Below are 27,851 nucleotides of genomic sequence, written 5' to 3'. Positions count from 1 at the left end.
CAGGAGTTTCAGATAATGTTCACATCAACCAAAATAATGGGGAGAAATGTGATCGCAGTGATTTCAACCATTGCATGATTGTTGGTGCCAGATGGGCTGATTTGAGTATTTCTTTAACTGCTGTTTCCTGGGATTTTCATGCACAACAATATTTAGAGTTTACTCAGAATGGTGCCAAAACAAAAAAATATCTAGTGAGCGGCAGTTCTGTGGACAGAAACGTCTTGTTGATGAGAGAGGTTAACGGAGAATGGCCAGACTGGTTCAAGCTGACAGAAAGTCTACGGTAATTTCAGACAGAGGGTTTACTCAGGTAAACCCTCTGTAGAATTGTAGTGAGCAGAATAGCATCTCAGAATACACAACACGTCGAACCTTGAGGCTACAACTGCAGAATACCATGTTGGGCACTTTATTAGGACCATAGTGTTCCTGATAAAGAACTAAGTGAGTGTATTTAGTATTGGAGTAAAGTTCTTGTACCCTGACACAAAATTTTCAGTTACAAATTTCCTGAGAATGACCCAGTACTAAATCCTGAAACAGATACCGTTTTGATTGTTTGTTTTGTTCATGTGAAATGAATGAAATATATTGAAATGGCTTTCATATCCACTATCAATTTGAAATATTATGTTCCAATGCATTTCTATCAGCACTATACTTTGCTTTTTCCGTTCATGAAGCTGACTGCATCAATAAATTCCCTTTTGTATACCCAGCTGCTGTCCTCTGCTACTGCTACAGCTAAAGACCTTAGGAGACTTGTCCAATCTCAATTACTGCTACAAAAACTTCAACATCCATCCCTAAACAAACATGTGGTTTAACAGAATTATGAGTTTGACTTGCAAAATATGTGAATCAGAACAAAGAAACTTGATGTAGGAGAGCAAAACTGTCTTCTTCATCAACCCCCACCCCCCTTCCCTGTGTGCCTCAGTCCCCCCATAGCTGCTCCACAATAAGTTCGAGTTTGCAGAGAAACCAGCGGCGCAGAGGGCAGTAGTACTCATAGTGGAACTGCTTGAACTCTGGCGTCTGCCGAATGTCATGCAGGAATGAGATGTCCAGGTCTGATTCCAACAGTACGAGGAGAAGAGGAAGAAGAACCATGAGAAGACCAGTTGCCATCACCACTAGTCGGGCGGCACTGTGTAGACAGGCCTGCATCTGCTGCCGTCCGCTTGACGAGCTGCACAAGGATTGGCGAAAGGCCTCTCTGGCCAGTTCCCGCTCCCTCTCGGCTTGTAGCTCAGCCTGCATCTCTGGATCAGTGTGAAGCTCCTTCAGCAAGCATGCAGGACTCTGGAACAGCAGGTCTAAGCTACCCTGGCCCTCCTCAACTGGAGTCGGCACCAGACTAGCAGTGGGGTTATACGCTGTGTCTGAGATAGTGAAAGTGCCGGCCACATCGTCTTCAGTGTCTGCATGTAGCTCTCTCCTCTCCTCATCTACTCTTGTCCTATTTGCCGTCATGTCCTCTCGTCTCTCCTGAACATGGTTTTCTCGCTCTTCTATTTCCACCTCCTCAGGCGTGACTGACTGTTTCAATGGGGAGAGATGAACCGAGTCTTTCAAAGCCGAGAGTCCTGCAGAGTGAATAAAAGTTGCCTTATGTGTTAAGGTTGATTGTGCACATTTTTGAAAAATATCAACATGATCAAACAAGAACTCAACATGTTGCTACCGAATATTCCGGGATCTTGACATAAACCCCATTCTGCTGACATACTAACAAGCACCATCTCCAATCAAACAATTTCACATTAATTCAAACCTGTTGACCTTTTAAAGTGCTGCTCCTGACAGCCTCTGAAACATGGGTTCTGGTCCCATCTAAACCAGGAAGTAATCTTGTTCACATAAACATCAGTGAGTGTGATTTAGAAGTTGCATTTTTGCTATAAAATGAAATTTTCCACCATTGATGGTTAGGTTTAGGATTGGGGTTTGGGGGTAGAGTTATGTAAAATATGCTTTGCTTTCGATTGTATTACATCATTTACATAACTAAAAAAATATCTGCTATACAACTTACTTTTGGCACCCTTCTTTGGGCATTTCACCCGGAAACTTCCAGCTTTGTCCACTGGGGAGCAGTGATACCAATTTCGGTAAGAACAGACCGATTTCAGCAGCAGAAGTTTTGACCTACTGTTGCTGAATTCACATTGGGATCAGGCTGAAATTACACATCAGTCTGAGACCACTGTTAAAAATGCTTATATTTGTCATTCTTCTAATTAGAAAGAAAATGAAACTTGATTTTTCAAACAAATTATATTATCAGCACAACCATTTGTGTTCATTCGAACTGGCATGGACTCCACAAAACGTAATGAGCATGTTATCCAGCATTTGAACATTTTCCAAAGAGTATTGTGTGTTTCCATGGAAGCAACACAATCCAACCTTTTGTACAAAGGAGATAATACTGGACCTCATAAGTAAGACATATAAGGGTTTAAGAAAACAAAAGACAAAGTTGTACTGAAGGGCCAAGACAGTTATTTACAACAGTATTGCGAGGAAATTATGCTATATCTCCTTTGCTGGAGAAAAGGGCATGCTGCTTACAGAGTACACATATGCCACTTTCGTGTCTTAAGCAAATTTCTTGAAAAGAATGGCTTGTAAACAAGCTGAAAATGCAACAAAATTTATGAAAGTGTTAGAAATAATCAACAATTAAAATAATTATAAATTAAATGTTAAAAAAAGATAAACCCTTAAAACCCAACCCTTTCTTTACTAATGTATGCCAGTTATTACGGCAATGATCAATTTTAATTTCACTTTTCATACACAAAATGTAGCAATAGCAGTTTGCCTGAAAGAACACAGAACATTCAGATTTACACATGATTTACGCAGGTGTAAATAAGAAAACATTCATGAATGCAGCCATTTAATAAAAAATGGCTTTACGAATGCTTTGCACAAAAATGTATTCTGCTCGTCATGAATGAGGCCCATCATGTGCATAGTGTGTATTTGTTTGTATGTGTGTTCAAACGGCTGTAGTCTGTGCTCTTTGGACAAATCAGGTCTAAATTTAGACCCAGCTGCCTGGGTAGTGTGGATTAAGACAAGTCTCCAGGCTAAGTTGTCACTGACGTCGATGCTGCTCCATGCAACTATTCCCAAACACACACAACTCTGACTTGGCAATGTAATTTAAAATAACCATCTCATCATTTCACAATAATATTTTAAAGTACTATTGAAAAAAGTCTCTTCACACAAAAAGCTGAATTGTTGGGTTTGATGTTGAAATCATTAATTCCACAGGTCAAGACTAATTAAAATCACTGAGCCGTCACTGAGAAGGCATACTGGATTTCAGCGCATTGGCACTGGCAGGCATTTAATAGTGCTTTAAATCAAACATTAATCTTGACAAATTGGATATTCAGGAGTTATCCAATTAATTCCTTTTATAGAAACACATTTAAGGGACTAGATGAGAGATGTCGCCATAGTGACACATATAAAGAGCCATTTAGCCTAGTAGAAGGCAAGAGTTGTCGCTGGCTACAGACCATCACTGCTACCATGGCAACATTTAGACAACAGTAACTAAATCTGAAGGTGATTTTCCTAAAGAATGTGAAAGACATGGACAAGAAAAGAGATGGACGTCATACTGTCTCTTAAAAAATTATTTGAAATCCGTTTCCTTCCCCCAAATTTATATGATTTGACAAGAAGTCAAAGTAGTTAAAACTAGATTTTGTTTTGCTTTATTTTTTTATTTTTTGTAAAATATGAGTTCCCCTTCTGTCGCTCTCTCCACGTTGTGTCGGAGAAGCGACACTAGGGGTCTCTCTTGAGTGCCGATATTCACCTCTGACCTATTGAAAAGGGCCAATGAGAGTTGGCAGTCAGTATTTGCATACCCCGCCCCCGCATACGAGTATATAAGCGGGGCAAATACGGAAGTTTAGTCAGAAAATTTCTTTGGAGCCGATGGTCTGTTTGCAGTCTGCTGCGAGAATACAGAAGCCTGAACGTTCCCGTTTCTCTGACGATCTGCCTGCTGTTGGATTTGACGGCGCACAACAGTGGCTTTCTCCTACTTTGCACAGCGTGCATTGTTGCCCCTGAGCGCTTCGACAGCGCAGACACACACACACACACACTGTGTATTAAAAGAGCAAATTTCCCTAAAAGAGCAAATTTCTCTAAAAGAGCAAACACAGCGGCGTTGAACGTCCTTTTCAGGACGCGTCTTTTTCAAGATGCCCTTCCGCCCCTGTGTCGTTCCTGGATGCGGTAGAAGCCTCCCTGCTTCAGACGGCCACAGGCGCTGTCTCGTGTGTTTGGGCCGCTATCACACCGAGGCGGCGTTTGTGGATGACCATGTTGCGGTCGAGGCTTGCTTTCAACAGAAGGCAAGCCACCCCAGCTGCACCCCGCATTGCTCCTTCTTCCCACGGGATTGAGGACGATGCGGGCCTACAGTGCGGCTGGACGCGCTGCCTCCGCCCTGCATGCGATGGCCCTCCTGCAAGTCCACCAGGCCAAAGCTCTCAGAAACATGCACGGGGGTGGTCCTGATCCTGATGTGCTGCAGGAACTGCGCTCAGCGACCGACCTTGCCCTGAGAGCGATGAAGGCCACAGCGCAGGCACTCGGACAGACGATGGCCACCCTAGTGGTCCAGGAATGCCATCTTTGGCTCAACCTGGTCGAGATGCGTGAGGCTGATAAGAGCCGCTTCCTGGACGCACCTGTCTCCCAGATTGGCCTTTTCGGCGACACCATTGAGGACTTCGCCCAACAGTTCTCCGCGGTGAAGAAGCAGACGGAGGCCATCAGTCACATCATGCCCCGCCGCAGACCTGCCGCTACAGGCCCCGCCCCGTCTACCCGCAGAGGGCATCCCCCTGCGAAGAAACCAGCTCCTGCTCCGCCTCAACCCGGGCCCAGCTCTCAGCCCCAGCATCGAGCACCCCGCAGGCAGCGCACGCCCCCCTGTCTCACGAACCCCCTCTAGGACCCGGAAGGCTCCCAAGCGTTCCTGAGACAGCCGACCCAGAGCCGAAGACATTAGCTCCGGAGGTGGTAAGACCGCTCTGTCCCCCGGTGGAGGGCCGGGAGGAGAATCCTTTGTTTTTTCATTTGCCACACCCCCTGACGGGGGCTGTGGTACCCACATTCTCAATAAAAGAGCTATTTCCTTTGCCTCTGGGTCACCTGGCCCCCAAATGCCGTTCTCACGGCAATCTGCTTTCAGATTACGACAGTCCCGGTACACCGGACGCGGCGATCCCGCCTTCCGCCTGCCCACGACTGTCCCCCGGCCGGCCGGTTCAGACGAGTCCAGAGGACGCCAGCATCAGACCTCCTCCTCAGTCACGAACCCGCCCCCTGCCGGGTGCGCGGAGCAAGGTAAGTGCTTTGAGTCTACTCTCAGCACCTCAGCCTCAGGCCGCAACGAAGCCGCCCGACGCTGCACTACCTGTTCCGCCCCGCTGCGAGGCCCCGCCGGGTACGTCCAAAATACTTGTCCCTTTGGTGCCCCTAGCGCAGAGCTGGGAAACATGGCTTTCGCTTCCCAACGCATTATGCTGGCTGCACCGGACCATTCGACTCGGTTACGCAATTCAGTTTGCCCGGCTCCCACCCCCCTTCAGGGGCGTCCGCTTTTCCGCAGTACACGGCGAGCATGCCAGTTCCCTGCGCACGGAAATCGCGACCCTCTTAGCCAAGGGGCTAAGGGGTGGAGCCCGTCCCACCAACCGAAATGAGGAAGGATTTCTACAGCCCTTACTTCATTGTACCCAAGAAAGGCGGCGGCTTACGACCAATCCTGGACCTGCGAGTTTTCAATCGGGCCTTGTTAAAACTCCCATTCAAAATGCTCACGCAGAGAAATATTCTGGCTGGCGTTCAGCATCTAGATTGGTTCGCAGCGGTAGACCTGAAGGACGCGTACTTCCACGTCTCAATTCTGCCACGACACCGACCCTTCTTACGGTTCATGTTCAACGGCCAGGCATTTCAGTACAAAGTCCTCCCCTTCGGCCTGTATCTGTCCCCTTGCCTCTTCACGAAGGTTGCAGAGGCGGCCCTTGCCCCGCTACGAGTAGCCGGCATCCGCATTCTCAACTACCTCGACGACTGGCTCATCCTAGCACACTCTCGAGAATTACTATGCACACACAGAGACCAGATGCTCCGGCACCTCAGCCGTTTGGGGCTTCAGGTCAACTGGGAAAAGAGCAAGCTCACTCCGGTTCAGAGCATCTCTTTTCTCGGGTTGGAGTTAGACTCAGTCTCAATGACAGCACGTCTCACGAGCGAGCGTGCTCAGTCGGTGCTGGACTGCCTCGCTTCCTTCAAGCCAGGCACAGTGGTCCCTCTAAAACTTTTCCAGAGGCTCCTGGGGCATATGGCGTCCTCCGCGGCGGTCGCGCCGCTGGGGTTGATGCATATGAGACCACTCCAGCACTGGCTCCAGACTCGAGTCCCGAGACAAGCATGGCACCACGGCACGCATCGGGTAAGGATCACCCCCACCTGCCTCAAAACACTCCGACCCTGGACAGACCTCTGCTTTTTACGGGTAGGAGTGCCCCTGCAGCAGGTGTCCCGACGCGTTCTGGTCACAACCGACGCCTCCCGGTCCGGGTGGGGTGCCGTGTGCAGTGGGCACGCAGCAGCGGGCCATTGGAAAGGGGCCCCGTTGCGTTGGCACATCAATTGCCTGGAGTTGCTGACCATCCTTCTCGCTCTCAGGAAGTTCCTCCCGTTAGTTCGGGACAAACATGTCCTCGTGAGATTGGACAGCACCACGGTGGTGGCGTACATAAATCGCCAAGGCGGCGTACGCTCCCGCCACATGTCACAACTCGCCCGCCGTCTCCTCCTATGGAGCCAGCAGCGACTCAAGTGCCACTCACATCCCCGGCAAGCTCAACGTCGTAGCGGACACGCTATCATGACAACGCCTGCCCGGTGGGGAGTGGAGGCTTCACCCCCAGTCAGTCCAGCTGATTTGGGAACGGTTTGGCAAGGCCCAGGTAGACCTGTTTGCCTCCCAGGAAACCTCCCACTGCCCGCTCTGGTACGCCCTAACAGAGGCTCCCCTCGGGACAGACGCGCTGGCACACAGCTGGCCCTTGGGGCTGCGCAAGTACGCATTTCCCCCAGTGAGCCTTCTTGCACCGGTGCTGTGCAAGGTCAGGGAGGACGAGGAGCAAGTCACGTTAGTGGCCCCCTACTGGCCCACTCGGACTTGGTTCTCGGAACTCAGACTTCTCGCGACAGCTCCTCCCTGGCAAATTCCCCTGAGAAAGGACCTCCTCTCTCAGGGACGGGACACACTCTGGCACCCGCGCCCAGACCTCTGGAACCTCCACGTTTGGTCCCTGGACGGGATACTGAAGAGCTAGCCGGCTTACCAGCGACCGTTGTGAATACAATCAACCAAGCCAGAGTCCCCTCTACCAGGCACCTTTACGCCCTAAAGTGGCGCTTGTTCGCAGATTGGTGTTCTTCCCGAACTGAAGACCCGCAGAGATGCGCGATCAAGTCAGTGCTCCTGTTCCTACCTACCATGCCGCCATTGCCGCCCACCACGATCCTGTAGACGGCAAGTCTTTGGGTAAGCACGACCTGATCCTCAGGTTCCTGAGAGGCGCCCGGAGGTTGAATCCCTCTCGGCCAGGCCTAGTTCCCTCCTGGGATCTCTCGGTAGTCTTGACAGGTCTCCAGAGACCACCCTTCGAGCCGCTTGAATCAATTGGACTCAGGGCCCTCTCTCTTAAGACGGCCCTGCTGATCGTGCTCGCCTCTATCAAGAGGGTCGGGGACCTGCAAGCGTTCTCTGTCAGCGACACTTGCCTGGAGTTCGGTCCGGCAGATACGTCTGTGATCCTAAGACCGCGACCGGGCTATGTGCCCAAGGTTCCTACCACACCATTCCGAGATCAGGTAGTGAACCTGCAAGCGCTGCCCCGGGAGGAGGCAGACCCAGCCCTTTCGTTGCTAAGTCCAGTGCGCGCCCTGCGCATTTACCTGGACCGCACACAGAGCACCAAACGCTTTGAGCAGCTCTTTGTCTGCTTTGGGGGACGGCAGAAAGGGAATGCCGTCTCCAAACACAGGCTCGCCCACTGGGTTGTCGACGCCATCACACTGGCTTATCACACCCAGGCCGTGCCCCTACCCTTGCGGGTCCGAGCTCACTCAACAAGGGGTGTTGCGTCCTCGTGGGCACTGGCCAAGGGCACCTCCCTAGCAGACATCTGTAGAGCCGCGGGTTGGGCAACACCCAACACCTTCGCGAGGTTTTACAACCTCCGCGTTGAGTCGGTTGCGTCTCGTGTTTTGTCAGATCCGAGCCCGTAGAACGCGGTAACACGTAGACCGACCGGCCGGGTGGATCGCTTGCGCCCAGCGCCCTTTTCCTGACGTCAAGGTAAAGTAGTGCACCTTCTTCCCAGGGCGCCCCACTCCGAGTCGGGACCCTGGTCGATTCCTCCCCAGCCCTCCGGGTCTGCGGTTCAGCGGAGGAACTCGCCGACCCAAGCCACTGCGGGTACCCTGATGGCTACCCTGTACTGGTATAGGTGCTCCACAGGTAAGGCCTCCTGCTCGGACTCCCCCTGTGTGTAATTCCACGGTTCTGTCCCCTTACAAGCGGACCCCCGTGTCTCCCTTAGGTAGTTACAGCTTCCCCGATCGCCGTGCTGTAGCAACTCCCCCCTTTCGAGGCTGGATCTACCACCGCACCATACTTTCCACATGAGCCCTAAGACGGCCGTGTGATGTGTCTACCACTTTTCCTCCCCGAGAAAAAGGGCAGGTGTGGTCTCCGCAGGGTCTGGGAAGACCCCCTTCCCTATATGCGTGTAAGGGCCCCGGCCGTGATTGCTCTATGCGAGAAACATAGAGAGAAAAGAGGCCCAGCCAGGCTGGCCCGTTCCCATGTTGGCAAACATCGCCTTGTTCCCCCCCTAGGGTAACTAGAAGGATTCCGATGTTCTTATGGGGCATTGGGGAAGGGTACGTGCAGCCAGGTACAGACGATGCGCGGCACTGGATGAAATCCCTGCCCGCCTCTGTATCGGCGGTTCACGTACACGGTTCAGCGCATGGCAAGATTGGAATGGGTCCTCTAGTGTCACTTCTCCGACACAACGTGGAGAGAGCGACAGAAGGGGAACGTTTGGTTACGTATGTAACCTCCGTTCCCCGAGGGAGGGAACGACACGTTGTGTCTTTCCTCCGCCATGTTGCTGAACTGAGCCATTTCCGGCTCCTCAGAAAAATCCTGACTAAACTTCCGTATTTGCCCCGCTTATATACCCGTATGCGGGGGCGGGGTATGCAAATACTGACTGCCAACTCTCATTGGCCCTTTTCAATAGGTCAGAGGTGAATATCGGCGCTCAAGAGAGACCCCTAGTGTCACTTCTCCGACACAACGTGTCGTTCCCTCCCTCGGGGAACGGAGGTTACATACGTAACCAAACGTTATTCTTGCCTGTGCAAAACTTGCTACAATGATGATAGGTTATTTGCTAAGGCATTGCTAGGGTGTTTCAATGGTGGTCTAGGTGGTTGCTTACTGACCCAAGTCAAAAGTGCCTATTCCTAAGTCTCTATGAACTACATTACAATACCTACATTTTTGCAAAATGATTTTTACGAGGCTTATTGTATGTATCGTTGCATTTTCCTGATGAAATGAACACTAGAAGTGCTACAACAACAACGACTTTTATTCACTTTCATACAAATCACGAGTACAATGGCAGATTACCAGTTCATAAACACTTTTACTATAGTGCATGACTTGTTAGGTAATATTGTTTGTACAACAAGTTGACACATGAGCCAAAAGTCTCATAGAAGTACCAAAAAGAGACATGGCTGCTTCAGTAATTGTGGTTTTCATCACACATTTGTTTTTATGACACTATTGGTTTAGGTTTAGGGTAGGAAGTCGTTTTTTTTTAATTAAGGGTGCTTTCACACTTGGTTCGATTGCTTGGACCAAACCAGAGTTCGTTACTTCCCCCTCCCACTGGTCTGTTCACAAATATTTGGGTCCAAACCAGAGTACGATTACATCATCAACGTGAGTACAAGTGGCATCTGTTTTCAACTGTAACTAGGTAACAACTCTAGAAGACATCAGCTTCACTGTGTTAAGTGAAGTATTAAAGTTTGTCTCTTTGGATATACCATCAAAATTTGTCTCCCGCAGATGATTTGAATGTGCAATGATGCAATGAATGTTAGTGTTTGTCTGCCGCGACCAGCGGATGCATTGCAAGAGAGGTTAAGAATGTGAGCTGCTCTTTGAAAGTGGTGTATTTGGGACACAAATAGGTAGGTGAAATGGTTATACCACAATGGTTGCGACCGGGAGCCTGCAAAGACGCTAATTATACTGTATGTCATCACAAGCAGTTCACTTCTGCGATTGGATATGATTGCATTCATATCAGCAGCGAACCGAATCAGAGTTTACATACCATACCCCTGACCACCTTTTTAAGTGGTGCGGTTCCCGGGTGCACACCCGAGCTCGGAAAACAGCATTCACATCACCCAAATGAACCGAACTGTAATTCGAACTCATGTACGCACTGTTTGGGAGGAATTGTAACTCTCTTTTATGCCACAATATGTGTAATAAACCACGTAATGTTCTTTTTGCAAAAACATCGCCACAGTCACATAATTGTCATGAGATCCGGCTCATAATTTGATAAACCACAATTTCTTTTATCACAGCCCTGTTACTGTAGTTTACATACTTATAAAGACTATATAAACAGCAAATATCTAACCTGCCATTATCAAGCCGTCATCAAACACAAAGCATAAATTCGGTTGTCAATTCACCTTTTAGAGGTTAATCTACATTCTACATTCACACAGTCAGCATTTCGGATCGACAACCATATTTACTTACAGGTATGAGTTTTAAAATGTCCTGTTAATTCAACAGCTTACAGTAGCAGTTTGAATACAGTCTGTATGAACAAACACCCAAAGTCACACTATATAACATAACTATAACCATAGTGACAGTGACTAAAGTAAATTTCAAATATGGTGACGCCCGTAACACAATTTACGCCGCATTATTAATTAAACAAGTCCAGTCAAGGTGTGAGTTATATATCAGAACAGATCATAAGTAACCGACAGCGGCTTTGAATTTTTTTTTTTTAGTGATTAACATATTTATTGATTCAAAGAAGACAAAGAAAAACAAAACATATAATGAATCAACATTTAACTCCCACTACTACTCCCCAATCAAGAACCCCACCCTGACCCCAAACAAACAACTCAGTGGTCACACACACACACACACACACACACACACAAAATAAAAATAAAAAATATATAATAATCATAAAGCTCTAAAACTATGCCTCTCTCTCCACAGTCCCCCTCTGAGAGTCCCACAAAATCATCAAATAACTACCCCATTCGGTGACAGAAGTGTGACAGAGAGAGTTATGGGCAGCTGCCCGACACCGGTGTGTGTTGTCTTTTTGGTTACGTTTATAATTAAACTATCATTTATATTGTCAAGCCGGTTCTTGCCTGCTCCTTTCCGTTACACTAAAAAGAGAAATACACACAGGTGTTGGGCAGGTGCCCGTAACTCTATCTTGGTCGCACTGCCGTCATCATTCGCCCTTATCCCTCTCGGGCTTAATCAGCCTAATTATGGGCCGGGTGTGTGGAATCACGACCCGGCCCTGCCCTGCCCTACGCCCTGCCACAAAGTTAAAACTCCGTCCCCCAGACTCTAAAACTAGTAGGGAGTAATACACTGATGCCTCATGACCTTTTCCAAAAGCAGTAATCACCACTCCCAAAGTGTCAGCCGCTTTAGGCGGGTGATGCTACTCCCAAAAATAGTACAGAGCAGGTGGCGCAACAGTAAATACCTAAAAAACTGAGATCTGGGAATGACGTCCACTGAAAATGTTGAACCAAATTATCAAAGGATCTCAACACTCCACTCTAAAAAAGGACACCGAGCGTAGAAACCCCCCTCACAATCCACTCTGACCACCAGAAAGGGGACTTATTAATACATAATTGTGGGGCAGCATTTAAATAAATGTCTGAATTAAACACACTGGACACTTTTGTCCATACCAAGTGCATATGCGAGATAATGGGGTGTAGCTTAACTTCTCTGGTTAGTTTGATAGAAAAGCTTTGCAATGGTGAAATAGGGGCAAGAACTTCCTGTTCAATGCAAAACCAGGGAGCGGCTCTCTCAGATGGAAGTGACCAATAAGCCAAGTGTCTGAGACCAAATGCATAATAATAAAACTAAATCTTGTGTAAGCCTAGCCCACATTTGTCAATCGGCCTATGTAATTTGTTGAAATGCAATCTGGGGCATTTCCAAATAAAGATCAAATTGCTTAAAAAAAAAAGAGAGGGAGACATGTAGCAGGTAGTTGAATTTTGGAATACAATTCATTTTAATAACATTAACCTTCCCAATAATAGATAAATGAAAAGCCCACCTACTCACACCACTCAAAAGCTTTTTTATTAAGGGGTCAAAATTATCTGATAAAATTACACAAATTTACTGGGAATAAAATGCCTAAATACTTAAAGCCCTGTTTGGGCCACTAGAAGGTGCCCGGTTGAAAAGTGGTTACTGGGCATTACACTATCAGAGACTAAGCTTCCGAAGTAGACCAATTGACTCCGTATCTTGAGAATTTAGAGAAGTAGTTAATAATTCTGTGGAGGCAAGGCATAGATCTAGTGGGCTCGGAGACTAATAATAAAATATATCATCTGTGTAAAGCAAAAGCTTATGTGCCACACCTCCCGCCATCAACCCTGGAAATCATCCTCCTTTCTTATTGCAGCTGCAAATGGTTCCAGGGCAAGACAGAACAATAATGGGGCAAGAGGGCAACCCTGCCAGGTGCACCTATCCAGAGTAAAATAATCTGAAATTAATTAGTTTGTTTGTACAGCCACTACGGGTGTCTATAAAGTAACTTAATATAAAATTATAATAAAAAATAATAAAGCCTTCAACCGTAAAACCATATTAAACGCATTTTCGGAGTCAAGTGAGATGGCAATGACCGTAGTCTGATTATTCGCCACTGACCACATGATATTGATGAAATGTCAATGTTATCAGAAGAGCTACGACCTCGAATAAACCCCACCTGATCTATATGTATACGAGATGTCATAACTTAATCGGTTAGCCAAAATTTTGGACAAACTCCACCTTCCGTGACAAAATAGTATTATATCTGTATTTCAGTTGGGTCAATTCTCTGAGGCCGTCAGACATTTGGTGCTTCAGCTCTGCCTCAGCATTTTTTATATTCACTTCTATCTCCACGAGTTCTCGTGCTTTGCATTTTTGATGAATGTGGCATACTGTATGATCCGACCCCTAAGAACTGCCTTAAGTGCCTCCTAAGCCACACCCACAGTGGATATGGAGGACCAGTTGGTCTCCATATAAACATTCATTTCAGTCTTTAACATTTGTTGGAATTCAGGATTTTGCAAAAGGGATACATTAAAGTTCCAACTATATGATTTATTCTTCTCTGTATATAGCAACACCTCTAAACTCACCAGTGTGTGATCTGAGACTAAGATGTTTCCAATTGTTCAATCAACAACAGATAAAATGAGGGACTAAGATATATATATATATATATAAAAACATTTTCTAGAACAAATCTTATGGACAGATGAAAAACTATTATAGACCCTATCAGATAGGTTCAATAGTCTACAAATATCTGTAAGACCAATAACTTTACACATTTTGTGAAGCATCAATGTTGCTCTAGGTGTCTTACATTTGCTTCACTATAATCAAGGACTGAGTCCATCAAAAGACTAAAGTCTCCTCCCAATATTAAAACATGATGGGTGCCAGCGACTTGCAACATCCCTTCAATATCTATAAAAAAGCCCTGATCGTCAGCATTAGGGGCACAAATATTAGCCAAATTTAAGCTTTGCCCCTGATTTTCTGCTAAAACAATAAACTCTTCCTAATTTATCATTAATCTGTTTGAAACGTTTGAATTGTTGATGTTTACTTATCAATGTAATGACTCCCCTGCTCTTACTTGAGCCAGCACTAAAGTCCATCCCATATCTTCCCAAATTTTTCAGCTTCCTGCGGGAAAGATGCATTTCTTGAAGAAACACAATGTCATATTATTTATGTTTAAGAAAAGAAGTAACCTTCCTTCTTTTTATGGGGTGCTCCAACCCATTCACATTCCACGTGGAGAGAGAAAATCCACTCATATTAACATTTGACATTTTGACAAAAGATACAAAAAATAGATTGAGTGTCAAAAACTAAATTATAAAGACCACATTCCAACATTAGAACAACAAACAAACCACAACCCCCCCCCCCAAAAAAAAGAAAAACATGCGCATTAATCCCACGCACGACAGCGCCAACCGCGTCCATCCCTCTAAACTCAAACAGTCCATGTACGCATACAAGATTCTCCGTGACAAATTTGTCATCAGATTGCTCAAGTCCAGTGCTCCTGTATTACACAACAGAAAATAAACTACAAAACAAACTCCAGTCAATAGGCGAGATAAACACAAAGATGAGTAGATTCCTCCACATAACTGTTCCAAAGGTGTGTTCCTCCCAAAACAAACTCCATCCACTAGGCGGAATCAGCACACCAAAAAAACAAACAAAAAAAGGCGCTCAGTTCTTCTGACAGTCACGTGAATGTCAGTGAGTCAGGCTCACTTGGCTGTTACATGAGTGCAAACAAAATGCCCTAATCACTCCAAAGTTTAGCAAGAAATATTCCACAGAACAAACTCCAACCAATAGGAGGCATAAGCACAAAGAACATACAGATTCATCCACAACTGCCCGAGGGTTAAACTGGTGGAATTCATGTTTCACAGGTGCGAGATGCTGCCGTGTTGCTATGATAATCACTTGTCAATCATCTGAAATGCAGGAGTCAGTCCTGTATCTTACACAGATAGAAAGAAAATGTAGGGGATTCACTACCAAAATGTGGTTGTCACTCAATTTTATAGTGTGTACATGCCCATAAAGACTAGATAAACAGCAAATATCTCACCAGAAATTATTTAGCCATCATCAAACACAAAGCATAACAGGATAAATCAGAGCACCCTTTTATAACCCAAAAGTTCAAGTCTAACTCATTGCACTGAAGAAACACAGCTTACTCTTAATGATGAACTTAAAATTAAGTCAATGCCTTTGAATGTTATTTGAAACTAAAATGCTCAAAAATACATACATTTTATAGTAGCCATAGAATTAATAAAACGTATAGTTTTGAAATCATGATATTTACATCTCTATTAAAATTTGATTCTTCTGTGGAATTAAATGGATACATTTTGAAGAATGTAAACACTGTTCTGTTTCCAGCCTAATCTAATGAAAAATACGTGACTGTGGCGACATTTTTGTAAAATGATTTTACGTGGCTCAGTTCCGAGGTGAAATGTCCACTGTGTGGCACTAAAAGTGACACAAAACACATCAAGTTTTAAGGGTTAATGCTCTATTGAGTTTTAAATCAGCAAAACCTACATCTCTGCCCTAAACCTTAAATTGATAGTGTCATAAAAAGCAAATGTGATGTAAAATGTGCAATTGCTGAAACAACCACTTTATTTTGTGGTGCTTCTATGACAATTTTGGCTCATGTGTCGACTCACCTGCTCTTCAGGACTCGTAACACGGTCCTTTGCGTTGCAACGCTCTATCAGTTAACCTACCGCAAAACTTCATGTCTGAATAAGCTTTGAAATGTACTTGTTATTAGTAAAAGTGTTTAGATGTCATAAGATAGCATTGTGTGAGGAACAGGGCAAAAAGCAAGTGTTCATGAACTGATAATTTGCCATTTTCCTTTACCAGGAAAATGCAGCAAAACATACACAAACACTGAATTTCTGCTTTTGTGTTCCATGGAAGACAGAAAGTCACACAGGTTTGAAACAACATGATGGTGAATAAATGATGACAGAATTTTCATTTTTGGGTGAACTGTCCCTTTAAGATTCCAAAATGAAGCAAGGCTGCTCCTCAAAAAAACAACAAAAAAAGTAGGAACTGTGTTCCTATATTGATAGATAAAGCATCTGCCCTGTAACTTGGAAAACATCATCTCAGCAGATTCTGGTGACTTCCATACCGGTTCGTGAGATGCGTTCCCCTGTGGCCGAGCAGCCGTACATAGACATCCCGCACTGTGTAGTTGGCCATGCGGAGCTGCAGGTTGCGTCGCGTAGTGATCTTCACCTGACAGCGCATGGCGTCCACCTGTTCCTCCAAACCATCACCAAGAACAACATTCAGAACCCCATTCACATCTTGTAGAACATCCTCAGCAACTTTTTCACAATGCAGCGCATCTTGTACACCCCTTCCATACTCCCCTTCCTCTCTGAGAACCTCCATGTCCGACCCCCTCAACACATTCCTTACAAACCCCCCTCAAACTCACGGCACAATGACCTTCTGCTGGATTCTGCTCCAGTTCAATGATGTCAAACACTGTCCCGACACGTCTGGTTAATGCTGTGATAAATGGACTATTGGATGGGGTCCGGATGTCCCCTTCTCTCCACTGGTTAGTGGACATGTGGACAGTGTTCACAAAGTCAGGGTATTAGGGGCCGGATCAGCCCAAATGCAGGATGAGCGATTTATACTGCTTTGTTAATCACAGGGGCTGATAATGGAGAAAAGATACACTCTGGAGAACAGTACAGCTCTTAGACATCACACACACAGACAAACACATGCACACACACAGATCGAGTTTAGTCTGGGGTCTCCTGAACCATCTCTGACTCTATTATTCTATTAATATTACATGACCAGATATGAAGGCTTCTAGCTAGCAATCAGTTTTGTGTGTGTATAAGTTTCCACTATGTAAACAGTCCATTTCTGGTATCCTTTTGTGTTTCATGCAAATTACTGGGATTACCGGCTTTACATGGTCATAGATTGCATATAACTTTTCACAGGCAAGGTTAATCACATGTGAACATGTGGATAAAGTCTTGTGGCTATACGTTCGATACACGGTGTATTTTAATGTTTAATCCAGTGTAATACCTTGCCCCACAGACTCCCATTGTAAACAGTACTCGAAGTGGGAAAACATCTGTGCAGGTACACAAGGAACAGGTGACACAAATTGCGCATCATTGCTGGTAAATTATACTGGTACACACGAGCACACTTTGAACACGGATTGGAAGTGCATTTCTAAAAATGTTATTTTTGTTTTTACAAAATGCGGTATGAGTTTAAATGATTGTCTATGTAATTAACAGCATGTCACAGATGCTGTAGACAGGGCCGTAGCTAGAGGTGTGAAAGGTGATAATGATTCTATGGGTACACAGGTCCAGGGGGGGCCCCACAAAAAAAATCGAAACTGTATTATTTAATAGGAGAGGGACCCAAAGCAATATACACTCAGGTTCCCAGAATACCCAGCTACAGCCCTGGCTGTAGATAGAGCTTAACTTGTGGTGAAGCCACAACATTCCATTAAACATTTCTTACCCTAACAGTGTAACAAATCAAATCATTGCACCAGTCGAGACTTGTTTGAAAACCATTGAAAATATTTAATAAAGAATGAATTAAACAACAGACACTCTCGGTAACACTTTAAAATAAGTACACGGTTATAAAATATTTGTGAAGCATTCGTTTGTAGTTCATTGATAATATGTATTTAGTGTTCCTACATTATTAATATATGAATAAGGCATGTATAGCTATTTGTTTATATTTACTTTAGCAAATTATTTATTATTGTTTAATAAGTTCATATACAGGTATTTGCAGCTTGATAATGTTTTTTTATCCTTAGTAAACAACTTGTTAATCATTCCTAACTAATGTATTTTAGTTGATGCAAACCAGTGGTAAAAAGTGTTTATGAGAACATTAAGAAAGCATAAATTCATAGGTAATAAATATATAAAAAATTGAATGAATTAGAAATGTATAACTTCTTAATGTTTTAGGATCACTTGCTATTTAATCAATTAACCCTTAATAAAGGTCATAATAAAGCCCTGACTAATTGTTAGCTAAGCATTCTGCATGACCTAATCTAAAGTGAGAGCTATATATGCCTAATTAAACATTTATTAACATGGTTCAACTGTAAGTATGGCCAGCTGGTCTGGGGCCAGTGTGAGTGTTTTGACCATTCAAGTTAGTACTATGTTGTCACCATGTGTTGTACATGTGTCCTAGTATGATTATTAAACCTTTCATACATACAGTCACACATATGTGACAGTTAATAACTGGGCCCCACAGAGTAGCATCACATATGTGTTTCTGCAACAGCCAGTTAATCATCAAAAACTATCTTTCTCCATCAAAAAACAGCTACTCAAAGAGATTTTCAAGCACATAATATGTTTATTTTATGTAACAAACAGCCTAACTGTCACCAAAGTACCATGATAACAGTTCACAGCTTGTATATGTGAAGCCATCATATCTAAATGTGATCTTCCCATGCACATAGCCACATATTCTTAGGTGCAGATGCGGTTTTCATTCACACAAACAGCAACTCAAACTGTCTTTTCAGGCATATAATACATTTGTTTTCTGAAATAGACAGCCACATTATTACAAAAGCACCACGATAACAGTTTAAAACTGGTATACTCACAGTGAAAACATGCTGATAGAGCGTGATTATCTGATGCACGCAGCCAAGTCTGTTGTTACGCATGCACATACACACGGCTGTGCAGTGTGACGTGCAAAAATAACCAGGGGGCACTGCAGAAGAAAAATCCAGTGCTCTTGTGCATCACGCTTCAAAGCGAAACACCACATTATGACTAGGCACGCTGTGTCGGCGTTCTATTTGATTCTGGCAGCTTGTAACGTAACTGGCTGTTGCAGAAACACATATGTGATGCTACTCTGTGGGGCCCAGTTATTAACTGTCACATATGTGTGACTGTATGTATGAAAGGTTTAATAATCATACTAGGACACATGTACAACACATGGTGACAACATAGTACTAACTTGAATGGTCAAAACACTCACACTGGCCCCAGGCCAGCTGGCCATACTTACAGTTGAACCATGTTAATAAATGTTTAATTAGGCATATATAGCTCTCACTTTAGATTAGGTCATGCAGAATGCTCTCATTTAATATGAAGTGCACAGCACATTTATTTATCCAGACTATTTATTTAATTAAATTGCAGCCTGTTACAGTGTAATAATCATGAGCTTATCTGGAAGTGATAAACGGACACATGAAATTTAAGAATTTACTACTGAAATATATTACTACTGCATAGTAAAAATGCAATGTTCATTTTAATAATTATTATTTGTATTATTATGAAAATGTTCATTATTATTTCATGAATAATTATATTTAAGCAAATCTCATTAGCATGTGCTCTGTTGTGCTCACGTGATTTGACAATGTGATCGAAGCACTAAATATTTTCATTTGATGAATGCTTCATTAATTAATTTATTAGTCATCTCTTTGATAAAAACAATTAATTAATATTTTAAACATGGAATTCAGAAAAATAAATTAAAATGGAAAACAGTATTTGGGAAAACAAAACAGAATTAGGAAAAAAATCTTTCATAGATATTTTTTCCTTGCAAACTTAAATATTTGCATTTTCTTTGAAGTAATAAAAGATTTGATGTATTGAATATTGAATTTAGATCATTGAAACTTGTAACCAAAGTGGTGATTTAGATCAAATTTGTTGTCTTCCTGATGGGGCGCTTCCTGGTCTGAATCCTGAAAGCTGAATTTATTGTTGACCAATATTCAAATCTTAGGATGTTTTGTGATACTGCAGACATTTGTACATTAAATACTGTACTTGTATCTTTTTACCTCATGGATTGGTACATGCGATACAAATCCACCCCAGCAATCTCTGGAAAATTATTAAATAAAATGCCCTATTCACTAACCACAAATGACTGTGATTGTTCCATTCAGCCCAGCGCTGAGAAAAGTAACATGTATGGCGTGACAATGTCGCTCGTTCACTTTGGCAGCAGTCTGCATGACAATACTAATGACGTTTAATAGACACTTAATAAGCAAAATATCGTTAAATTCAATAATATAATGTTGCATGCCATTTCCTATTTCTGTTCTTTTATCATTATTTACCATTTCATCACTGTCATGTGATGTGCTGGCTATTTCCAGAGCACACTGGCAGACTGTAGCGGAGGGATTTTGACTTTCCTTCTGGAATCTGATTAAATGTAATTAAATATTTATAATAGGTCCACATATGAAGCTGAATTATACAGTAATTATAATTGGAAATCTGAGTAATAGTAAGAAGTAGAACAAGTCTGCTCATAAATCTTAATAGGATGGAACATGCTGCTTTAGTATCTCTGGATGTTTCCTCTTCATGATTGAGATGCTGTGGAGATGCTTATTTCATGGCAAAGTTTTCAGAGTAATGGATCATTAATAAATGTTTAATTATGCATAAATATTTCTCACTTTAGATTAGGTCACGAAAATGCTTTATTAGGACATTTATTAAGTAATAATGGCTTTAATAGTAAGTGTTTTTAAAAGTGTTTTTCAGTAACAAATACATTGTTTAAATGTAAATCCAATTAATTACATATTTAATTTCTTTATTAACTATGACTTTGTGCCTTTTTCATGTTCTCTTAAACACTTCTTTGCCACTGGTTTACAACAACTAAAATATATCAGTTAGGTATTACGGCAACATACGGTTGTGCATGTCACTACGGAGACTCCTCATGTGGAGGCTCATGCTACTCTCCGCGATTCACGCACAACTTACCACACGCCCCATTGAGAGCGAGAACAACAAATCACGACCACGAGGAGGTTACCCCATGTGACTCCAACCTCCCTAGCAACCGGGCCAATTTGGTTGCTTAGGAGACCTGGCTGGAGACTCAGCACAGCCTGGATTCGAACTCATGACTCCAGAGGTGGTAGTCAGCGTCAATAATCGTTGAGCTACCCAGGTCCCCATAAATGAACTAACAATAAAAAATTATTTGCTACAGTGAATATAAATGAATAACAAACTATTTGTACATAGCTTATTAATATATCAATAATGTAAAACAATTATTTATAAATGATCAGTTAACTATTAACTAATGCTTTACAAATACTTTAAAATCATGTACTTATTATAAAGTGTTCCCAACACTCTGATAGCTAAGAGGAGAGCCAGCAAATAGTACATTTTAATAAAAAGTCATGATAATGTCACTTTCTTGAGTTAAAAATGTCCAATCCCCAAAAAGCCACAAACGTCTATGACTGTCAGATCCAGTGATCCAAAGTGAAGCCAGATATTCAAGCATAAATCACTGTTCTTGTGAATGGAAATAGCATTTGTCCTAAAAGACTTGAACACAATCCCTTGTAATTTTGTATTGCAGAAAAACAAACGTTTTGTTAACTTCTGTTGTAAATGCTTCTTACATTTACAATAATTGCAGCTTTGGAGGTCTTCTTGACATGATCATTTTTAGTGGTGCTTGCAATTAGTCATGTTTTTCAAAACAGCAAACTAAAAGTATTATATTTTAGTGCACTGTTTCTTTGGTGCATTGAGGAGATGTGTGCTATTACTTTTCTAAGCAACTGGAATAACAATTTTCACCTGATAAATACATTGCAGTGGGTTCTATTGACTTGGACCAGTAAGCATTCACCTAGAAACCACTCAAAACATATTATCAACCACATAGCAATGGCCTGGCAATTGCCAGATCAATATAAATTGTTTAACATTAATATTAATAAAAGCCTTTATATGCTTTTTGGAGCTTCACATTTCTGGGCACCATTCACTTGCATTCTATGGACTAGAGAGCTGAAATATTCTTCTAAAAATCTTTGTGTTCAGTAGAAGACAAAGTCAAACACATCTGGGATGGCATCATTTTTGGGTGAACTATCCCTTTAAGAGGAACTGACTTTATACAGTACATCCACTAAAAAACATTTGTTTGTTGTCCCATTGGTTTGGTATTTTGCTATCCAATGCATTTTATTCAAACATTTAAGTGTGGCTTAAGTGCTCAAATAATTTTTGGGCACACTGTATTTGCAAGCATGTAGGCAATAAAGTTGTAATGATAATTATGATAAAGCATTAAGCCACAAGAGCCCATGGGTAAGGGTGTATTTAGGCACGATCGGATGTGGTTCACAATATCTGTTTTATAATGAACATTAGGCACTGTAAAGGATAGATTAGTGATGGCAAACAACCAGCAGGCAAACATATTCATAAATGATATGGTAATTTGTCCAGCTGGGAGAAGCATTTAGGGATAATGCTACAAATAAATTGATGAGCATATTAATGTGTGGAGACTGTGGGTTAGGATAACATGATCATAAAAAACAAAATAACATGTTGTGCACTTTGCTAATGCCCCTGTGGGAGGGTCCATTGTGAAAAGATTCCTGTGCTCACTTTCATTTGGAACGACCCCACAAGTCATGTCCCCTTCCTGGAATTCACCCTGTGTTTGTACAAGATGTAAAGGAAAGGCCTGAGATGGGCCTATGTGATATTCAGTGCTTAAAACCTTGCCCTCTCATCTGGTAACTCGATCCGTATGGGGCTTAAGATTGATTGCAGACTCCTCAAATGTAGCCCAACGCTTTCACCTCTGACTCACGTGACTAGAACACTCCACCAAATCAACGGTAACGTTGTAAACGTTCTAATCAGTCCGCTCCTTTACTCTACCCAGAATGAATAGAGTTTAAATGTCTAAACGAATTGATTGAAGAACTTGAATTTAACCAGCGGCTTCAAAATGTATGAGTTCATGTCTACTCTCACTGCACACGCCCGAGCATGCCTCTTTATAATCACCGCTAACATGGTGTCTGCTGGGATAATCACATGAGTATTTATAACCCTCTGATTGGAGCCTCCAGAGACCAGCTCAATTTTATAAGATCCCCTGAGAACTGCTGTCAACACCATAGCTCTGTTCCAAAATCTAGTGAGCTAGGTGTATCAAGTGTAGATACAAACAGTTAAATCTAATTAGAAATAGAGCATTTTACCCAATATGTGTGTCTGCTATACTTTTTATGCTTACTCAAATATTGTGTTGTTAGCATAGCAACATGCTAACGTCAAACTCAATCTAGTATCAACAGTTGCTTATAAATCTTTAAAGGCTGACCTACCAACCATATGTTCATGTTGTGTTCCAAATTAGTCACTTATGGGGTTCTATTTCTGTTAGGATGCAGGAAGGCGGTTCAGTAGGGTTTGGAACAGGCTCAGTTGTTTTAAGGTGTATATGATCATAAAACAGCATGTGTTGTGTGTTACCATTGTCTGCTGAGGTTTCTCTGTATTCCCGGCAGGAACTGAGTGCTGGTAAGAGGGGCTCCATGTTCATTATAAGCTGTTTATGACTAAGAGAAATAAAGCTTCTGCTTTCACCAAACTGACACCTGAAACAAGCAAAGGAGAAAAACAAAGAAAGTTCAAATTACGGCTGTTTTGGGGGCAAGAATTCTTGAATAATAATAGTGCCAAGTGGACTTCAGGGAATAATATAATGCTACTAAAAGGGCCATTTCCCACTGTAGGTACTAAAGCCCATTTTAGGTACTTTTCCCAAGGACTAGCACATTTTGTTGTCTTCGAAACCATTTTAGGGGACATTTTTAGCTCCTACTCCGAGGTAGGTACTTTTGGGGCCTATAGATATGGTGGGAGGTGCTGCAGCCTGTAATTGTTCAAAAACCTATGATGTATAAATAGCTTTGAGAAAGGAGAGGAGTCCACAGTCGCCATTTGTAAACAAACTAGCTGCTAGCCAGCAACTCAGAGGATTGCACTAATTTTCCCTTAAGAGTAATAAAATAAAACAAAGTATCCAAAGAGAATCACCCATTTCAAATATGTGTGTGTGTGTATGTATGTGTGTGTGTGTGTGTGCGCAAGGGGTAAGCAGCGCTGCTGCGTGATTTCATCTGGAGACGCTTTGAGTTTTCATTGCATCTGTACTGTTTGAACTGTGACTATACAGAAAATAAAAGGATTTCTAGATTAGTACATAAAATTTTTTTTTCCTGGGATGATGGATATAAATGATCAGATGTTTATCGAGAGTGGGTAATTGAACTCTATTGTACACTAAACTGTCATGCAATTTAGTTTACATGAAGGAAGAATTGTGTGCCTGTTACTGTCTGGTTAACTTGCATCAAGATACACTAGCAGACAACATTTTGAAATAATGTACAGATTTTGCTGTTTTGGAAGGAACTTTAATTTACCACAGTGGCATTCAATTGATCACAAAGTATAGTCAGGACATTACTGATGTAAAAACCAGCACATCACTATTTGAAAAAAAGTCATTTTTGATTAAATCTAGACAGGCCCCATTTCCAGCAGCCATCTCTCCAACACCTTATCCTTGAATAATCATGCTAATTGCTAATTTGGTACTAAAAAATCACTTGCCATTATATCAAACACAGTTGAAAGCTATTTGTCTTTACATTGTCTTTGTGTTTGTTTTTGAGTTGCCACAGTATGCAATACACTGGCATGTCTTAAAGTCAATATTAGGTCAACAATGGCAAAAAAGAAACAGCTTTCTCTAGAAACTCATCAGCTTGAAATTGCCAAAAAACTGAAAATTTCATACAAAGGTGTACACTAAAGTTTTTAAAGACAAAGGACAACTGGCTCTAACAAGGACAGAAAGAGATGTGGAAGGCCAGATGTACAACTAAAGAAGCGGATATGTACATCAGAGTCTCTAGTTTGAGAAATGGATGCCTCACATGTCCTCAGCTGACAGCTTCATTGAATTCTACCCGCTCAACAACAGTTTCATATACAACAGTAAAGAGAAGACTCAGGGGTGCAGGCCTTATGGGAAGAATTGCAAAGAAAAGCCACTTTTTTTTTATTCTTTATTAAAAACTGTATATTTTAACAGATAAACATCCAGAATAGTTAACAGGAGGGCAAATACAGGAAATTGTAAGCAAAGTAAAAAAATAAATAAATAAATAAATAAAATAATAAGTGGGAATGAATGGAGATCTAAAGTAAAAATTTCAAGTCCATAAATCAGGCAGAAAAGCCACTTCCCCTTCTGTCGCTCTCTCCACGTTGTGTCGGAGAAGCGACACTAGGGGTCTCTCTTGAGCGCCGATATTCACCTCTGACCTATTGAAAAGGGCCAATGGGAGTTGGCAGTCAGTATTTGCATACCCTGCCCCCGGACATACAGGTATTTAAGCGGGGCAAATACGGAAGTTTAGTCAGAAAATTTCTTAGGAGCCGATGGTCTGTCTGCAGTGTGCTGCGAGTTACACACCACTCAAACGTTCCTGTTTTCCTCTGACGATCTGCATGCTGTTGGATCTTGACGGCGCACAACAGCGGCTTTCTCCTTCTCATTGCACGGCGTGCAATGTTGCCCCTGAGCGCTTCGTCAGCGCAGACACATACACACACACACTGTGTATTAAAAGAGTTTTTACTAAAAGAGTAATTTCCTCTAAAAGCGCAAACACAGCGGCGTTGAACGTCCTTTTAAGGACGCGTCTTTTTAAAGATGCCTTTCCGCCCCTGTGTCGTTCCTGGATGCGGTAGAGTGCTCTCCGCTTCAGACGGCCACAGGCGCTGTCTCGTGTGTTTGGGCTGCGATCACACCGAGGCGGCGTTTGTGGATGGTTCATGTTCTCACTGCGAGAACATAACCAAGACCACGTTGCGGTCGCGGCTTGCTTTCAACAGAAAGCAAGCCACCCCAGCTGCACCCCGCATTGCTCCTTCTTCCCACGGGATTGAGGACAGTGCGGTTGGCGCTGGGGGCGATTTGTGGGCGGCAGCGGGTGCTGTTTTGCCGGGTAACCCCCCTCGAACCTCCCGTTCCCCGACACGCTCGCTGGTCTCCGTCCACGCTCGTGGCGATAGCAGCTCGCCTCACGGCCTGGCTGTCTATCCTCCCGAGTCCGAGGCAGATGAGCTCGCCGCTGCATCGGAGAGTGCGATGTCTGATGCCGAGGACTCCCCTGGACTGCCGCCTTCGGGCCAGCAGACCCAGGCTGAGGCCGATGCTCAGATGTCCGACATGCTTGCCCGGGCCGCCTTGAGCGTGGGGTTGGATTGGAACCCTCCATCCTCCCCACAGCCTTCTCGGTTGGATGATTGGTTCCTGGGGGCAGCGCCGTTCGCGGCCTCGCATCCCCGGTCCCTTTCTTCCCGGAGGTGCATGATGAGCTGACCTCACGTGGAGAGCCCCGCTCTCCGCTCGTCTAGGTGCCACCCGCTCCACTCTCTCCACCCTCGACAGCGGAGAGCGCCACGGGTACGACGCGATTCCCCAGGTCGATAGGGCAGTTGCGCACCATCAATGCCCCGGTAGCCCTACCTCCTGGCGGGGTCGCCCCGTACTCCCATCCAAGCCTTGTAGGAAAACATCCTCGCTCAAAGCGAAGGCCTACACTACGGCTGGACGCGCTGCCTCCGCCCTGCATGCGATGGCCCTCCTGCAAGTCCACCAGGCCAAAGCTCTCAGAAACATGCACGGGGGTGGACCTAATCCTGATGTGCTGCAGGAACTGCGCTCAGCGACCGACCTTGCCCTGAGAGCGACGAAGGCCACAGCGCAGGCACTCGGACAGATGATGGCCACCCTAGTGGTCCAGGAACGCCATCTTTGGCTCAACCTGGTCGAGATGCGTGAGGCTGACAAGAACCGCTTCCTGGACGCACCTGTCTCCCAGATTGGCCTTTTCGGTGACACCGTCGAGGACTTCGCCCAACAGTTCTCCGCGGTGAAGAAGCAGACGGAGGCCATTTCGCACATCATGCCCCGCCGCAGACATGCCGCTATGGGCCCTGCCCCGTCTGCCCGCCGAGGGCGTCCCCCTGCGAGGAAACCAGCTCCTGCTCCGCCTCAACCCGGGCCCAGCTCTCAGCCCCAGCGTCGAGCACTCCGCAGGCGAGCACGCCCCTTGTCTCACGAACCCCTCCAGGACCCGGAAGGCTCCCAAGCGTTCCTGAGACAGCCGACCCAGAGCCAAAGACGTTAGCTCCGGAGGTGGTAAGACCGCTCCGTCCCCGGTGGAGGGCCAGGAGGAGAATCCTTTGTTTTTCATTTGCCACACCCCTGACGGGGCTGTGGTACCCACATTCTCAATAAAAGAGCTATTTCCTTTGCCTCTGGGTCACCTGGCCCGCAAATGCCGTTTTCACGGCAATGTGCTTTCAGATCACAACAGTCCAGGTACACCGGACGCGGCAATCCCGCCTTCCGCCTGCCCACGACTGTCCCCCGGCCGGCCGGTTCAGACGAGTCCAGAGGACGCCAACATCAGACCTCCTCCTCAGTCAAGAACCCAACCCCTGCCGGGCGTGCGGAGCAAGGTAAGTGCTTTGAGTCTATTCTCAGCACCTCAGCCTCAGGCTGCAACGAAGCCGCCCGACGCTGCATTACCTGTTCCGCCCCGCTGCGAGGCCCCGCCGGGTACGTCCAAAATACTCGTCCCTTTGGTGCCCCTAGCGCAGAGCTGGGAAGCGTGGCTTTTGCTTCCCAATGCATCATGCTGGCTGCACCGGACCATTCGACTCGGTTACGCAATTCAGTTTGCCCGGCTCCTGCCCCCCTTCAGGGGCGTCCGCTTTTCCGCAGTACACGCCGAGCATGCCAGTTCCCTGCGCACGGAAATCGCGACCCTCTTAGCCAAGGGTGCGGT

General features: G+C 44.3%; 1 protein-coding gene across 1 annotated transcript in view; it reads right to left on the bottom strand.

The window, feature by feature from the left end:
• Nucleotides 1-939: 939 nt before the first annotated feature.
• Nucleotides 940-27,851, bottom strand: part of LOC127621393 (FERM domain-containing protein 3-like) — a 102,039-nt gene continuing 75,127 nt past the window's right edge. The window contains exons 13-14 of the mRNA XM_052094963.1: nucleotides 23,452-23,576; nucleotides 940-1,592 (exon numbers count right to left, since the gene is read on the bottom strand). Of these exons, the coding sequence (XP_051950923.1) occupies nucleotides 940-1,592; nucleotides 23,452-23,576 (778 nt within the window). The remainder of the gene's footprint in view (nucleotides 1,593-23,451; nucleotides 23,577-27,851) is intronic.

Source organism: Xyrauchen texanus, chromosome 27 (genome assembly GCF_025860055.1).
Source record: "Xyrauchen texanus isolate HMW12.3.18 chromosome 27, RBS_HiC_50CHRs, whole genome shotgun sequence".
Lineage (NCBI taxonomy): Eukaryota > Metazoa > Chordata > Actinopteri > Cypriniformes > Catostomidae > Xyrauchen > Xyrauchen texanus.
This window is presented reverse-complemented; position numbering and strand designations above follow the sequence as displayed.